General features: G+C 44.8%; 1 protein-coding gene across 1 annotated transcript in view; it reads right to left on the reverse strand.

Annotated features, from left to right (window-relative positions):
* Window positions 1-16462, reverse strand: part of LOC306934928 (contactin-associated protein-like 5) — a gene marked incomplete at both ends in the record, with an annotated part of 100951 nt that overhangs the window by 22638 nt on the left and 61851 nt on the right. The window contains 6 exons of the mRNA XM_079517751.1: window positions 3255-3473; window positions 4860-5030; window positions 6363-6490; window positions 8057-8213; window positions 12624-12824; window positions 15237-15356. Of these exons, the coding sequence (XP_079373877.1) occupies window positions 3255-3473; window positions 4860-5030; window positions 6363-6490; window positions 8057-8213; window positions 12624-12824; window positions 15237-15356 (996 nt within the window). The remainder of the gene's footprint in view (window positions 1-3254; window positions 3474-4859; window positions 5031-6362; window positions 6491-8056; window positions 8214-12623; window positions 12825-15236; window positions 15357-16462) is intronic.

Genomic DNA, 16462 nt, shown 5'->3' on the forward strand with positions numbered 1-16462 from the left:
ATTACAGGGAATGAATTAAGACCCCCATGCAGGGGGATCTAGAAACAGAGCCTGCAGGCGGATGCTGGGGAGGCGGTGGGATTTGCAAAACTTCATGAGCAGCAGGTTAGCTGCAAGCGAGGCAGGGAGGCAGCAGCGACGCACGTCCGCACAGCAGGAGTGAAGCCAGGAATGAGCAGGTAGGCAGAGAAGATTAAAGGGACATTTCACTGAGTTGTCTGCCTGAACTAGTTACGCAGGCTGCACATCATTTCATCAAACCTCTAGACTCCACAATAGCAGATCTACAACCTCACAACACAAAACAATATATACCAAACAATATACCAAACAAAGTAAACCAAAAAGTTGTTGTTGCCAGATTTCACAATATTTCACAGGTTTATAGGTAAGCCCTATACCACTATGAGGCCTCTGGTTTCCAAGAGAGAATATTTTTTAGGAGACAGAATTATCCAAGGAGTTTGTACTCTCGTGTCGCTGAAATAGTGTCTACTTCATTGTCTCTGTCGGGTGGAAACCTCATATGTCCAAAACTGTTACTTGCAGGATTCAAATTAAAAAATAGTGAAAGTACCTACAGGGATGATCAGTGGATCGGCTACCGTTGATGCTTTTGTGTGACACTGCAGTATGATTAAATAGGGCATTCATTTATGAAGAAAAAACCCCACAGAAACTAAAAACTTTATAATAGTTGGAAAGCCGCCAGGGTGAACCGGTGAACCAATATTATACAGCGCTTGCTCCATGTGCTACACGCCCCTCTAACCCAGAAAGCAGGCTGGCTGGGCCAGGCTAATATGGCAGAGGTTCTCAACCTGTAGTGGGCCATGAGGGTAATGCAAATGGCTCACAAATAATTGCCAAAACACTATTCACCTTTTTCCTAGGCTGTGTGTGCTCCACATCCTGTCGATTTAATTGGACATCATTGGTCATCTGACCAGTTTCATTGGATTTCATTGGATCAAATCGACAGGAAGTGGAGCACACACAGCCTAGGAAAAAGGTGAATACAGTTTGAACTCATTCACTGCCATTGACAAATACATTTCAATCCAAGGCGCCTGGAGGTGGGACACTGAGGTGGAGCTGAAGAGACAAGGAACCAGTTGCGGGGAGGCAGAAAGGACAGACCAAAGGAACCAGCTGCGGGAGGCAGAAAGGACAGACCAAAGGAACCAGCTGCGGGAGGCAGAAAGGACAGACCAAAGGAACCAGCTGCGGGAGGCAGAAAGGACAGACCAAAGGAACCAGTTGCGGGGAGGCAGAAAGGACAGACCAAAGGAACCAGTTGCGGGGAGGCAGAAAGGACAGACCAAAGGAACCAGTTGCGGGGAGGCAGAAAGGACAGACCAAAGGAACCAGTTGCGGGAGGCAGAAAGGACAGACCAAAGGAACCAGTTGCGGGGAGGCAGAAAGGACAGACCAAAGGAACCAGCTGCGGGAGGCAGAAAGGACAGACCAAAGGAACCAGCTGCGGGAGGCAGAAAGGACAGACCAAAGGAACCAGCTGCGGGAGGCAGAAAGGACAGACCAAAGGAACCAGTTGCGGGGAGGCAGAAAGGACAGACCAAAGGAACCAGTTGCGGGGAGGCAGAAAGGACAGACCAAAGGAACCAGTTGCGGGGAGGCAGAAAGGACAGACCAAAGGAACCAGCTGCGGGAGGCAGAAAGGACAGGCCAAAGGAACCAGCTGCGGGAGGCAGAAAGGACAGACCAAAGGAACCAGTTGCGGGAGGCAGAAAGGACAGACCAAAGGAACCAGTTGCGGGAGGCAGAAAGGACAGACCAAAGGAACCAGTTGCGGGAGGCAGAAAGGACAGACCAAAGGAACCAGTTGCGGGAGGCAGAAAGGACAGACCAAAGGAACCAGTTGCGGGAGGCAGAAAGGACAGACCAAAGGAACCAGTTGCGGGAGGCAGAAAGGACAGACCAAAGCCGTGCTGGATGAAGAAGAGTCGTATGGCCTACAGTATGCTCCACTGGGAGCCTAAAGTACTGTAAGTAATCCAAGGCGCAGGCCGCCTATGATGTTCGTCATTTGTGTTTTCAGTGTTTACGATAGAGGCTGCTCTTCCGCAACATGTGAGTGATTTTAGGACTTCCTAAGAAGAGAAAACCCGGAAATAACGTGATAAAAAAAAATCCAGCCGGTTCAGTCAAATCTTATAGGATTTAGAAAAAATGTTTTCTGCTTTTGTTGAAAACATGCTATATTCAACTGCAAATAACAGAAAATCGCGGTGACACGGCAGCCAAAACGCAGATTAAGGGGTCACATGGGCGCTTTTGCGATTTTCAAGTGGGCCCTGATATGGTATATGGTTATTATACGACACCTACAGTATGACCGTATAGGTCGCCAATGGTGAGTGCAGCCGAGTGGGTAGACAGGCCAGGCCGTCTGGGAATGGAAAGGTCAGAGTTTGACCCTCGGCTCCCCCAGTCTATGAGTCCAAGTGTCAAGACCCTTAACTCCTAACTACTGGTATTAATATGCACCTCATAGTAAATGTAGCAGACTAATCATATATTTATTTATATCGCTTGTATCCTAAGCGCTTTACATAGATTGTGCAATTGATTCACCCATTTCACACATTCATACACCGATGGCAGAGGAAACCTTGCAAGGCACCAACCTGCACATTAGGGGTTCAAAGGAGACTTCGACACTAACTCTGGAGCACGGGATCGAACTGGGAACCTCGTGGTAACCATCTGGTCGATTTACTGGCCATTCTACCCCTGAGCCACTCCCGCCCCAGGGTGTTCAACTGGAACCATATGGACCAGTGAGGGTCCATTTGGTTCCATTTGTACACCCTCAGAGTTAAATAAACACTGAGGATTTTACAGGGCAGACTGGGGTCACAGAGACTAAAATAACTGTCAAACTGGGGGTCCTTCAATGTTGAAAAGCGTTAAGAATAACTGCACAAACACAGCTCAAAGGGGACACATATATGTTATTACACATATTTTCAATACAAATATGTTATTTGACCCAACCTGTTTCAATCTTTTGTGTGTGTGTGTGTGTGTGTGTGTGTGTGTGTGTGTGTGTGTGTGTGTGTGTGTGTGTGTGTGTGTGTGTGTGTGTGTGTGTGTGTGTGTGTGTGTGTGTGTGTGTGTTGTCACACACACACATGAGCATGCATGCATGCGTGCGTGTGTCGAGTACGGGGCCTTGATTCGGCGCTGAGGGCCCCAGAGGTCAGGGTCCTACCCAGAGGTCAGGGACCTACCCACAAACAGCTGGCTGTTGAGCCTCAGGCGGAGGTGTCCGTCAGACGGAGCGTCCAGGAAGCGCAGGGGCAGCTGGTCCACCTGCAGCGAGGCCTCCTTCACGTTGCGCTCGGCCCTCACGTAGTGCCACTGTCTGTCGTTCAGCGGCAAGTGGGACTTGACGGCCAGGACCACCGGTCCGTTCCCCACGTCAAAGGAGAAGGTCACCACCGAGGGAGCTGGGGGGGGGGGGGGGGGGGGAGGCGGTGTGGGAGGGGGTTGGGGTTGTGGGGGGCAGAAAGAGAAGACAGTCAGGTCAGATTAAACGCGATACTGGCTTCTCTTTTTTTATATTGTACTATATCATTCCCCCGACGCTGCAATGCGATACAAAGAAGCTGGGAGAGCTTGATGACCTGAATGGATTCATGAGGGGTTCGGCTGACAGCTCGTCAATATATCACAACGTTCCCCCACCCCAGCCGCAGGAACCTGGGGTGGTTGTGGTGGTGGGTGGGAGTGGGGGTTGGGGGGGCTAATACATTATCGCTCTGAATATCCTCAGAAAGAGCAAAAATACCTCTGTTCAGCCTATTTGTGCAGAAGAGGTGCTACAGTACAAATTCTCGCATTCATCACATTATTTTATCGCTTTGTTTTATAATTGATGGAAAATATCAACAAAACCCACACATTTTGTTACCGTTTATGACAAATGTATTCTATTTCTGCCCTACATATTGCACCTCTTGGGTGACTAAAAATACAGCCCATGCAAATGGAAATCGCTGAGAGTGTTAGACGCACCGACGTCGTTCCTGTGTGGTTTCATGTAAGCAAGGAGGCAGAAACGCTACATTAGATGAATGTTTATAACCAGAAGTGTCTTTCACAAATGAGTAAATTGCAGTTTTTGATAGTAGCAAATACTGTTTTGCTTGATTTCTTTTCCTCAAATGCCACCCAGCACTTGCTAAATGCCGAACTCCCCTGGATGCTGGCAGTGTATGGCATGGTGTGACAATCACGCATCCGAAAATAAATCTGCAAGTGCGTGGTGGTGTGTGTGAGGAGGGGTTGATCATTGCTTATTTCATTGCCTTTTCTCTTCCGATTCAGCGATATCCTCAACTTGATTACATGCTCGGAGGGAAAATTACCCTGAGCTTTTCAGCCCCTCATGTGACAGCCTGATAACATACCGTTCATGTTGTCATTAGGATTACATTATTCAGCTCACAAAGTGACAGCCCCATTCTACGGAAATTGAATGTCAACCACAGCTAGCATTTCCATCAGAAAAATGCAAAAAAAATATATCATTTTTCCTTTTGACATGCACACACACGGCAAACGCACGCACGCATGCAAACACCCTCATACTCACATCACGCGCACACACACACGCACACGACACGCGCAGTCGCACATGCGCACGCACGCACGCACGCACGCACGCACGCACACACACACACACACAAATAACTCTGTCCTCATGCGTGTGCATGTTGTGTGTACTGTAGTGTGCACATCCTTGGTTCCTTTGATGGCTGAATTCTTCTCGCAGCACGTACAGTAGTACAGTAGCCTACAGTACAGTATAGGTGGTGAATGTTTGAACTCACAGCTGAGCTCCACTCTGATGAAGTCCTTGAGGCCCAGGTTCTCCAGGAACACTCCTGAGGGGGAGCTGGTCTTGAAGTAGAAGGAGATGTCAGAGCCCAGCTCAGCCTGCAGGGTGGGGAAGTGCAGGTAGGAGGACTCCTGGTAGAAGGAGGCAGCGTTCCATATCCACTCTGAAACATGCCAAGGTTATGACAGGTACATTAAAGTGGAAATGGATTGGTAGGAGGATGCAATTTATAGACTTATAGACTGAGCACTTAAACCCTACATGTGGTCGATGTTGGATGGAAACCTTGTATAGCCTATTACTGTATGTCCACAATGTAGTTATTATTATTATTACCCTTATCACCCTTATTATTATTATTATTATTATTATTATTATTATTAATTTATTTTTGCTGGCCACTCTACAAGCTCACAACGCGTCACATCGCATTGTGAGATTGCAGATCGGCTATTTCCAACTACTGTTATGACACTCTTGTATGATGAAGTACGGCATTAAAATATATACAGCATAATTATAGAGATACAACGTTCCTGCCCGACAGCAATCGAATTTCACGATGAATAGCTAAAATAGCTGATCAACAAGCTCACATTGTGTCGCAATGCATTGTGATCACGATGCATTGTGTGCATGCGTGTTCAAGTCACTCATTTCATTTTAATAAAAGTTCTGTACAGTGAAGATGAGTCAAATAACAACATAAACGTATAATAAAATGCCTAAAATAAATATCTCAACTAACAACAATGCATGAGGCACAATACATCGTCAAACATTAAGATATTAAGCAAATCTCAAGCAGACTCCCCATATGCAAAGTGGATGAGAATTAACATTTAGCATTTGGGGCATTCGAGAAGGCAAGATCAAACGTTGAATTTTATGCAGGTCCATGGAATAGACAGAAGTAATTGGTCAGATGATCTAATAGTACTGGAGGTGGAATCATTTGTACAGAGGTTATAATAGAGTCTGGAGTCGAGTTAAGACAATAATAGAGTCTTCAGAAACTCTTAACCAGACTCTGACTGTAACAGAACTGGCACAAAGTGTGACAGTGGGAACACTGCCAAGTAAACATATTTATCATTTGTGAAAACATGCAAAACCAAGACGGAATTCTGTCTGACAGTGAATTAATAAATGTAGTTATTATTTATTTATTTATTTTAAGAAGAACAAGAAAGACAAGAAAACGTCTTCTTTTGTAATATTTTATGCACAATCAAGACAGAATTCTGTCTGACGGTGAATTAATAAATTGATAAATTATATATTTTTAAGTAGTGCAAGAAAGGAAATAAGAAGGCTTCTTCCCTCAGAGCCTACCAGACAAAGACACAAAGCCGCAAGCAGGCAGTGCAAGTGTCAGAAAGCAAACAGAGCATCTGAGCTCCCCTCTGTCTCAGATCTAGATGGAACCCAACCATCCGATGTGACTATTTACAGCCCGCATCCCATAAGCTCCAAAATAGAAGTGATCACCTACTGTCTCCATAACAACGCAGAGGGCCCACGAGGTAGACAGCCTCGGAACCCGTTCTGTTGGTGTCTCCAATCACGATCTGACTCACTGGCAGGTGGTCTTTATAGGAGAGGATGCCTGTGTCATTAGCCCTGACAATTGGAAAGAAGTAGGAAAAAATAACAAGAAAAGAGACCACTCTCAATTTCAAAGAGTACAGATAAAGGAATCCATTCGTCTGCATTAACCCATTAAAACCGAGAAAGCATCTGTCACTTTAGATTTAAAACATTTGAACACCACTGATATAGCAACATACGTTTTTCAGAAAACTGTTTGTAGAATCAGCCACAGGTTTCAATGGGTTAAAACTGGAACGTGGGGTAAGCACATTAAAAGCGGCACAATCTATCACAATGCAGACAACTGCCTGTGGAAAATATGCAAATAGTGTTCCTCTCAATGTGGACTAGCATGCAATAGAGGTAGGGATTAGCATATAGCATGCAAAAATGTGTAGAATAATGTCATGTATATGAAATAGTGATGGGTCTTTAGTCAATGCTTGTAGCTTCAATTGGGGTGCTTTGGAATCATGATTAGTTTGATCGTAATGTGTTGAAATCATAATGTTTACAATCAATCATTTTGCAGTGAAACACTGGGACGCTAATCCAGCCACTCGTAGTAACATTAATGACCAGACAAAATTGTGCAACATGTCATTTATAACCAGGTAGGTACTGGTAAAAACAGAGAATGAAAAAAGGTAACCACTTGATTAAAAAAGTTACTCAAGTCCATTTTACTAAGAATAGAGGGTTAAAGCTATGTAACTTTCCTCTTCTACTCCAGAATTTGAACCTGGTTTGCCTGCGCATGTGCTGATTTTATTTTTTACCATTGAGCTAATAGAGCCTGCCTGCTTGCTCAGGGGATACATTGAATATTGACTATCAGGTCAAACTTTGTGTCAGATCCTGTGTCTAGGTGAGACATGACATGACCTTTGATACTATCTAAATGTCTCAACAGAAGTTATAGTGTATCAACATACTATAGCCATGCAGAATGGACAGAATTACATTTTATTAATTAAAATAAAGATACATATAGTGCCGCTTTAATCACTTGCTCAGTTTGATCTGTTTCTAGCGTCTAACAGTTGGAAGTATGTATGGCTGTATAATTTGTGTGATCTCACTCCCAGCAGAATAGCATTCTAAAATATGTTTTAAATGCCTCCTGAGTACAGTGCAATTAATTCTCACATTGACATAATTTCATGGAGTTGAAACGCTCATAGTTTGGTGCTGGCATGACAGCTAGCTGCAGTGGTGTATCCATTAACTGTGGTTGTTGTGCGTGTGTGCACAATAAACATTTCAGTATTCATTTATCCATAAATTCTAGAGTGTAAAAATGGAACCAAATTACACTTTATGGGAATAATTGGTTACAGTCTCCGTTAAATTAACTGTGCGTGCATATGTGCTAAAAATGGGACCAATATGCCTCCCTGATTGGCACTCAGATTCAAGGGCTGGATTGGGGATAATTCCCTGTGACACACTGTACTAGTGTCATGTCTAGGGGGTGTACTTGTACATCATGGCCGGGGAATGTACTTGTACATCAAGCAGCATCACACTACAGAAACAGAAGATATAGGGTCCACGATCCACATACATGGCTCTGCAAGGCTTACTGCTACTTACCATGTATTAGTGTCGGCGTCACAGTTGCAGAAGTAGTTCATATCCATGCAGTTCTCTTCCAGGCTGCAGGAGCACTGCTGAACTCCAGGCAGGAATCCTCCCCAGTAGGTCCTCCTCTCTCCTCCCTGGTCCACCCACCACGACAGAGGAGTACCGTCTGTAATAACAGTTAATCACATTACAACCTGGTCCACCCATCACATTACAACCTGGTCCACCCATCACAGTATAACCTGGTCCACCCACCACGACAGAGTACTGTCTGTAATAACAATTAATCATATTATACAATATGGATCACCCACCACATTACAACCTGGTCCTCTGTAGCAACACTAACATTAGCCGTATTGCAAGTAGAAGTATAGTACCATCTGTAACAATAGCACTAACGTTAGTCTGGTCCACCCATCAGGACAGAAGGTACTAGGCTACCAATAACACTAACATTAGTCTGGTCCACCCACCAAGACAGAAGTTACCAATAACACTAACGTTATCTTAGTCCACCCATAAGGACAGTACCAATAACACTAATGTTAGTGGGGCGGTGGTGGCGGTGGTGGTGGTTCAGGGGTAGAGTGCCTGGATGGTAACCGCAAGGTTGCCAGTTCAAACCCGGGCTCCCCCAGAGTTACTGTCGAAGTGTCCTTGAGCAAGACACTGAACCCCTAATTGCTTCCGATGTGCTAGTTGGTGCCTTGCATGGTTTCCGTTGCCATCGGTGTATGAATGTGTGTGTGAATGGGTGAATGTAATGCACAATCTCTGTAAAGCGCCTTGGATAAAGGCGCTATATAAATGCACCATTTACCATTTACCATTTTAGCTTGGTCCAACCATAAGGACATATGGGTGGACCATCTGTAGCAGTGTCCCACAAGGCACATCATAATCCTCTGCAACATCCTGGGAGCCTGCCAGCGGCTACGCCCTACTACGTCAAGGTCATTGATGGAAATGTTTCCCATAGTCCCAAAGAGCATTGTTTTTCTTCCCCATTCTCCTTCATTGGTGTTGTGTTGGACGGATGCTGTGACACTGCATACAGCAGACAGATTAAGCCTCAACACGTCTTCATTTTGTTTTGTGAAAATATAAATATAAATTGCTGGCAACCAACGGCTCTTCGCCGGCTCTCATATTTTGCTCAAAAGGATAATCCTCTTCCTGCTTGCCACAGAAAGTCATCCACTGCCCTACTCGGGCTTCTGCTAATTGCCTGGAGGGTCATTTCGGCAGAGCAAGCATAGCGTGTGAAATCAGAGCCATGGGTGGGCTATCGGTTGGCATCTCATGTCAGGGTGTCTGTCAGTGTCAATGAGGCCTCGGCGATGCCAGTCAGGCAGGCCTCATTACCTCCCGCATGCCTAAGTGGTAGACGTGGCTTCAGTCATCCGTCACGCAATGTGACCCTGGCCTGCATTAGACGGAGCGGCGAGACTATAGCAGAGGAAAGACCTACACTCATTCCACTGCACCATTCTGCTGCACGTACCATCAAGTGCCATGGTGTCTTTGTGTCAGTCCTGCGTATGAAAATGTATTCTAGTAGGCTACACATTATTATTTAACCTTTCAACCTGGCCGCCCTAATTTGCCAAGAAAGCAATTACCGGTAAGTGCTACAAAGATACTAAACATCAAATCTATAGCATCTGTCTAAATAATCTCAATAATATACAGTACATTGCATCTGTGAACAAGCAAATATCATATTTAAATAATAGCACGTGAACAAGAAATCAACATGTGTCTTGACTCTGGAGGTAACGTGTCATTTTTTCCGACGTCACGTTGGTCTGACTCACCCCATTACTAACCCTAAGCGCACGCAAAGCCACATAGTCGGAATAATGTCGGGATGTAGTAGGTCGGAATAATGCCGGGATGTCGGAATTACGAGTGGACTGGATAACAGTCAGAGCTAGCATCTATATCAGCAACAAGTACTGATACAAGGAAATACGGAGTGCTTGGTGATGAGGTCGAGTCTGAAGAGTTTTCACACTTCAACGGAAAAAGGGGAGTGAGTCTGCAGGCCTGAATGAGGGGAGAGGTCATTCCACAGCTTGGGGGCCAGGAGAGAGAAGAGGACGCGTGGATCATTGTCCATTCTTTTTTTGGAAAGACAGGGGTGTACCATGCCCTTGGTGCCGTGCCCTTGGTCACTGCTGCTTTGAATGCATTAACCAGGTGTCCTGTGGCATCCCTGGTTTGTTGGATACAAAATCTGCTCCCTGCTCTCGCTTTCATGTCACTCTATACTGTCCTGTCTTTAATACATGAAAAGCACTCAAAATAAATCATGTTAAAAGATATTTTTTTTGTCAACACACTCAACACCCCCAAACGGACTACAGTGACTTCCTGACACAAATGTGACCAAACGTCAAACATTTCACTGGATAGGGACAGCATCGTAACTCATATCCCCGCTAGTCGAGGGTACCCCCTTCAAAAGTCAAACGCTTGACATTTGGTCAAATCCATCCAAAGAAGTCATCCGTTTGCCGTATCGGGGGTGAGGATGCGTTGTTTTTGTAGAGACAGGTTCCTTGCCAAGAGGGAGATGGTATAGGTGACATACAGGAGCAACGTTTCTGGTTGTCATTGTGAAGCCAGCAGGCTAGCTGGGAACACATGATTCTACAGGTGCAGCTCTTAGCCGCGGCACTTTCTCTAGCTCTGAATGATGTGCTACATCTTTCATACAGTGCAGCAGCTGGAGTGGATCGTGTCTCGAGTCACAATGTTTATTCATCTCACTCTGTTGCTGATGAAATTTATGGATGTGTCAAACATGGGAATATTGCTTCTGTTGTCGTTGGTCATAAGGAAGGGCGCAGATGAGTGGTGTGGTGACTCACCAGCTGTGCTGCCCGATTTGTGGGGGAAAAGACCAGCAGACAGGTCTACGAAAACAAGCCCAAAAAGAAGTGACTAATATGATTACACAAATGGGGGTTCCCAGCAAAATGACTTCATAAAGCATCAAAATCAGTTGGACCACTTTAAACCTATAGATCTACAACGCTCACAACGTGAAACATTTGGAATATTTTGGAACATTGTAACTACACAAATCTTGAATGCGAGGGGTCCGTGGACAAATACATAATCATTTGGGGGTCCGTGACATTAAAATGTCACGATTTGCCTGGCATGGGATTTCCAATTACCACTCTAGACTTTACAACTCTATGCCCGGAACTGGGTTGTTGTTGTTGTTTTAGTAGTAGTAGTAGTAATGGTATAATAGCAATAGCAATCCTTGCATATTTACATGTTGAAGTCATAGAAGTCATTCAAACCATTATCATGTATTATTCTGATGTGGTGTTGAGTGTACTGTTGGCTAAGGGGCGTTTGGTTCATATCTACGTGCCCGGCAGTGCATACGATGGAAGAGAGATTGAGAGTCATTGGCCTCCTTCAAGATTCAGAGGAAACGGGGCGGCACTATTCAGCCTCTATCTCGATCGTGTTCACGGAGCCATAGAACGCCCTTGTTTTCTGTCTCTCTTTGATCTGATCATGATAATGAACTTGTTTGTTTGCGCACACATGGCACCTTGGGAATGGTGAGGGGATTCAAGACCTCATGAATGTTTCATGATTTAAGGAGCAAACGCGGGATGTCTGGGACACCACGGCGCTCCCAGAGCAATCCAAGATGAATGCGCGTGAGACAAGATTGGAGATCGCCTTTCAAGTTATCACAAAAAAAGAGAGAAAATAATAATAATGATAATGAGAGCCGTGGAGCGTAAGGTAGTTTATATTCTGCTCAGTGAGGTCAGAGTGGGTTTCTCCCTCAGATTATCGACCAACTGGGTCAGGGGGAGGAGGGTGGTGTTGGTGGGGTACATTTAGTAGGCCTACATTAAGACGTGGTCTTAAACCACTGTTTCTCAAAGGGCATATCTGTGTCGTTGCACAAAAGCAGCGCGTGCTTTCATTGTTAGACAGATTTAGACAGATGCCAGGTTCTTTTGCTGACCTGGTTTCAATGTACTTTTTTTTTTTTTTTTTTTTTTACAATTTTTTGATATTATTATTATGTTAAGACTATAGCCTATAGGTTATTGGTTTATCTATGATCCTATTTACAATATTGCTTTGATGCTCATATTAACCTTAGTAAGTATTAGGTTGTTTTTATTAGCACATGCATTCCATAGGGCTGGACCACACATGGACATTATGACCTTATCAACTTGTGATGGGAGCGCGGTCCGTATTGAGTGAAACGTATACTATTTCTAAAATTAATATAATCAAGGTGTAAAAATGTTTCGTGCCAGGGAGCCCCACGCCAGAAGCAAAGATTTGAGTTAAAAATGTTATAATTCTCAGATTTGCACAAATGTCCATGATTAAAAAATAGCAGATATATAAGCTCATAGCACGGCTATGAGCTTGTAGATATTTTTGAATAGCCAAAGTACAGTGGGCTATAAAATAATGGTTAAAGTGGTTAAAATCACAGATGCTGACACAGACATGTCACAGGCGCTTTCCCGGTTTCAACGGGTTATGCTAGCCGTAGTTTTCTGCACCGTACCTCTGGTGTTGAAGAGGCGGGACTTCCTGCAGCTGTAAACCACTTCCTGTTGACAGCGCTCGGAGCCAGTGACGACGGCACGCAGCTGTTCCGGCGAGGCGCTGTAATTGAACCTCATAACGTAGGGCTTCTGGACAGAGGATCCATGGACCTTCACTGGAGCTGTGCTGTTGTGTGTCAGCACTGTCCACACCTTGTCATCTACACACACACACACACACACACACACACACACACACACACACACACACACACACACACACACACACACACACACACACACACACACACACATTTTGTAAGCTTTGTGTTATCCTTTTAGCCCAAATGTATGTATGACTGCACCTCGTGCTGTCTGCATTTCTGTCTAATACATTATTCAATCAATCTATTCTATTCACCCAGCAGAGAGAAAGCCTTCACCATTTGTGAAGATTATCTTGCAGAGTAAGAAGAAATATCATTAACTTTTTTTCTCCTTTCCCACAGAGTTTTCGCCAATAATCATGAATCCAATGACAAAACTCCTGAACCAGGGAGACGCTAACTTTCTGCTTCTGACCCCAGAAATGCATTATCCAAGGACCCCTATATTATGACATGAAATATGTCATATATATACTAAAATATGGATGGTAGGGTTCATGAGGTTAATACGGTTAAATTACAGAACAATTGGCCTGAGGGAAAAAAAAGCTAAAATATCCAATAACGTCAATACCTAATCATATTCGGTTATCAAAGCATGCACAGTAACAATTTCTCTGACTGTAAATCGATGACAGACTTTTCCATGCATTCCCCCGGCAGAGAAGGGGTGGGGGGGGAGTGGGGGGGGCTGAACAGTTTGCATAATTAACCGAGGTGATGACTCCAATTCATTTCCATCCCCCACTTAGTATGTATTATGGGGATTTTGTGTTTACCTCGCCTAAGAGAAAATCCCACACTCCACTTTGCGATTATTCACGTCCCAGGTTGTCAAGCTGAGAGTTATTTACATCTCTAATGGATTCTTTAATTGAGGTCGACCTGAGGCATCGCTACCGTATGATGACTGGGATTTGTGAGGGGAAATTGGGGTGGGGTGGGAGGGGGGGAGGAGGGAAAACATAAAACTCTCTGAAGTCATACTATGAAGAGGAAGCGGCGCGGCACCCCTCTGTAAATGACTTAACAGTTACATTAACCTCTCTCAGAAGGACGTGCTGCGGAGGGTGACGGCAGCTAAAGTGACAGATACTGTGTCGAGTGTGTGCCAGGCAGGTCGGCCGGCCGGCGCTCCGGCACGCTCAGAACCCACGGCATCATCACTTGGCTGTGTCGCGCTCCGATCGCTCTCATCGGCAGACTGAAAGGCGAGACGTCTGCCCCGGCCCTCGCATGCAACTGGGGTAGTTTGTCACCGGTACTACGCACGACTACGCAGACAAGAGATCCACAAATGCAAAACAAAAGACAAAACAAACAAAATGTGCTTCACAATCCAGCAGAAGCATTAAGCAAATCTTATAAAACCAGTGGTAACTTCTCAAACATTTTCATGTCAAGGCCCTCATGTCAAGGACCCCCAAATTGACTTTATTTGGCTCATCTGAAAATGTTTTGTGCCAGGGATGATCCATAAGAGAACTTGGTTCGTTGTTTATTGTCACTGTGAATTTAAATGTATTTGTTCTGGACTCCTCTTTGCCTTGTATTTAGATCCCCTATCGTCTTCCCAGTATAGTATTTCCCTTTGTCATCGTTTTCCTCGTGTTCTGTCTGCCTACCAGTGTTCTGACTTTTGCCTGTACCTGGAATTTGATTGCTGACTACTCCTCTTGGTTAGTGAAATAAATACTTGAATTTGAACTGAGCTGCCTCTGCCTCTCATCTTGCACTTGGGTCCTACACTGTCTTGTCTCAAACTCAATCTCTTATGTAAACACTATCATTAAAATATGTGAATCACAGATTCTTTTCAAAATTGGCCTGGAAAACAAATTACATTGTGTTTTTTATGCTATGTAATTATGTTGATGAATTGAATACATAAGACCACAATTGAAACAAAATCCACAGGACTTTTTCATGTTATCCTTTTAGCTTAAATATCTGACTGTACCACATGCTGTTGACATTTATGACTAATAAAGTAATCAACAATCAATCAATCATGATGCTACCAGTAATCAGACGCTTCTCATTCCCACTCCAGCTGTGGAGGAACCTTACTTCAACTGGAGTTTGGTGGGGGCGAAATATACCGGCATTCTAAATCTGCACCTATTCCCACAGGATGCTGACATGAAAATGACCAGCTTTACATGGGATTGTTATATTGTTTTAGGTCGTACATGGCCTGACTTGTGACTTGACACTCACACATGGGCGATATTTTGCTGCACGCAAATGAACTCCCGATCCTTCATCAACTCGACCTTATAGCTGGAGTGAGTGACCGTAATGATTTTCCTTTTTTTATTACATGGCGAACTGTCAGGCAAGTCGTGGCACGGATCGATGGGATGTGACCTGTAAGTGACTGAACTCTCCCGCTCGGAGCTCTCGGTCCGCGGCAGAGCTCAGCGTGTGCGAGGGTTGACTGCCACGGTGGAGCGCTGATCTCACCCGTCATGTTGCAGTAGACCCGTGCGGGCCCCAGGGGGCCACTCCCATCAGGATCGATGGAGTAGTAGCCCGAGGAGCTGCCCGTCAGCCGGTAGGCCTCGCAGGACGACTCGTAGATGGCTGCAGAAAAGGAATGACAGTGGTGTGGAGTGGAGAGGGGGAGAGTAAACAATCAATCATTCGCTGATGGATAAAAACATCAGATGCATCAACAGTTTTCTAACGTTACCCGATGAATCACCGGGGAAGCGTTCAATCAAGAAAACCTTCACTTTTTCAACTCGCTTTGTCATTTTATCACTTTGTTGTCGCGGTGGATCTCGGTTTGGGTTCAACGGCAATCAATGATGCTTTGTTTGTCATTTTTCCCAATTTGAATACAGTTTTGTTCCCTAAGTCCTCTTTCCTCTTAGTAGACCAGGATTGGCTCTATTTGGCCCGCTCTTTTTTTCCCCTCTACAAAAACTATCTTTGTTGAAAATATAGCTCACAATGTGTCACGTTGCAACACGTTGTGAGATAGTAGAGCAGCTATTGGCCAAGGTTTCCCCCAGAATGGGGATGTTAGGGTTCAAGTGGCTATTGAACCCTAGGACTATTCCTAGTACTTTGTGTGTGTGTGTGTGTGTGTGTGTGTGTGTGTGTGTGTGTGTGTGTGTGTGTGTGTGTGTGTGTGTGTGTGTGTGTGTGTGTGTGTGTGTGTGTGTGTGTGTGTGTGCGTGCGTGCGTGCGTGCGTGCGTGCGTGCGTGCGTGCGTGCGTGCGTGCGTGCGTGCGTGCGTGCGTGCGTGCGTGCGTGCGTGCGTGCGTGCGTGCGTGCGTGCGAATGCACATGCATGCATACCCAAACACACGCAGTGTATGGGAACTATGGAGATACACTACATTGTGTTATTATTTCTAGTATGTTGTTGCTCTTTACATTAAAACCTTGTATGTCTAAGTATATTCTAACTTTTTCATTTAGTTTTTTCATAAATTCATCCACTACTTTATCATACTACTACAGCGTCACAAACAAAAGTATCAAAAGTAGCAGATCCACAAGCTTGAAACGCGGCACAAATCGAAAAGGTTTTGAGCTTGTAGATCTGCTACTTTTGAATTTGAATCCTGGAAAGTTTGGACATATGAGGTTTCCACCCGACAGATGATATATAGTTTTTGCTACCCCCTCCCTCTCCTTTACGGTAGGTTCTTATTTCTATTTGAATAGGTCTGCTCCCA

Source organism: Electrona antarctica (assembly GCF_951216825.1).
Source record: "Electrona antarctica genome assembly, chromosome: 13".
In the NCBI taxonomy this organism is placed as follows: Eukaryota; Metazoa; Chordata; class Actinopteri; order Myctophiformes; family Myctophidae; genus Electrona; species Electrona antarctica.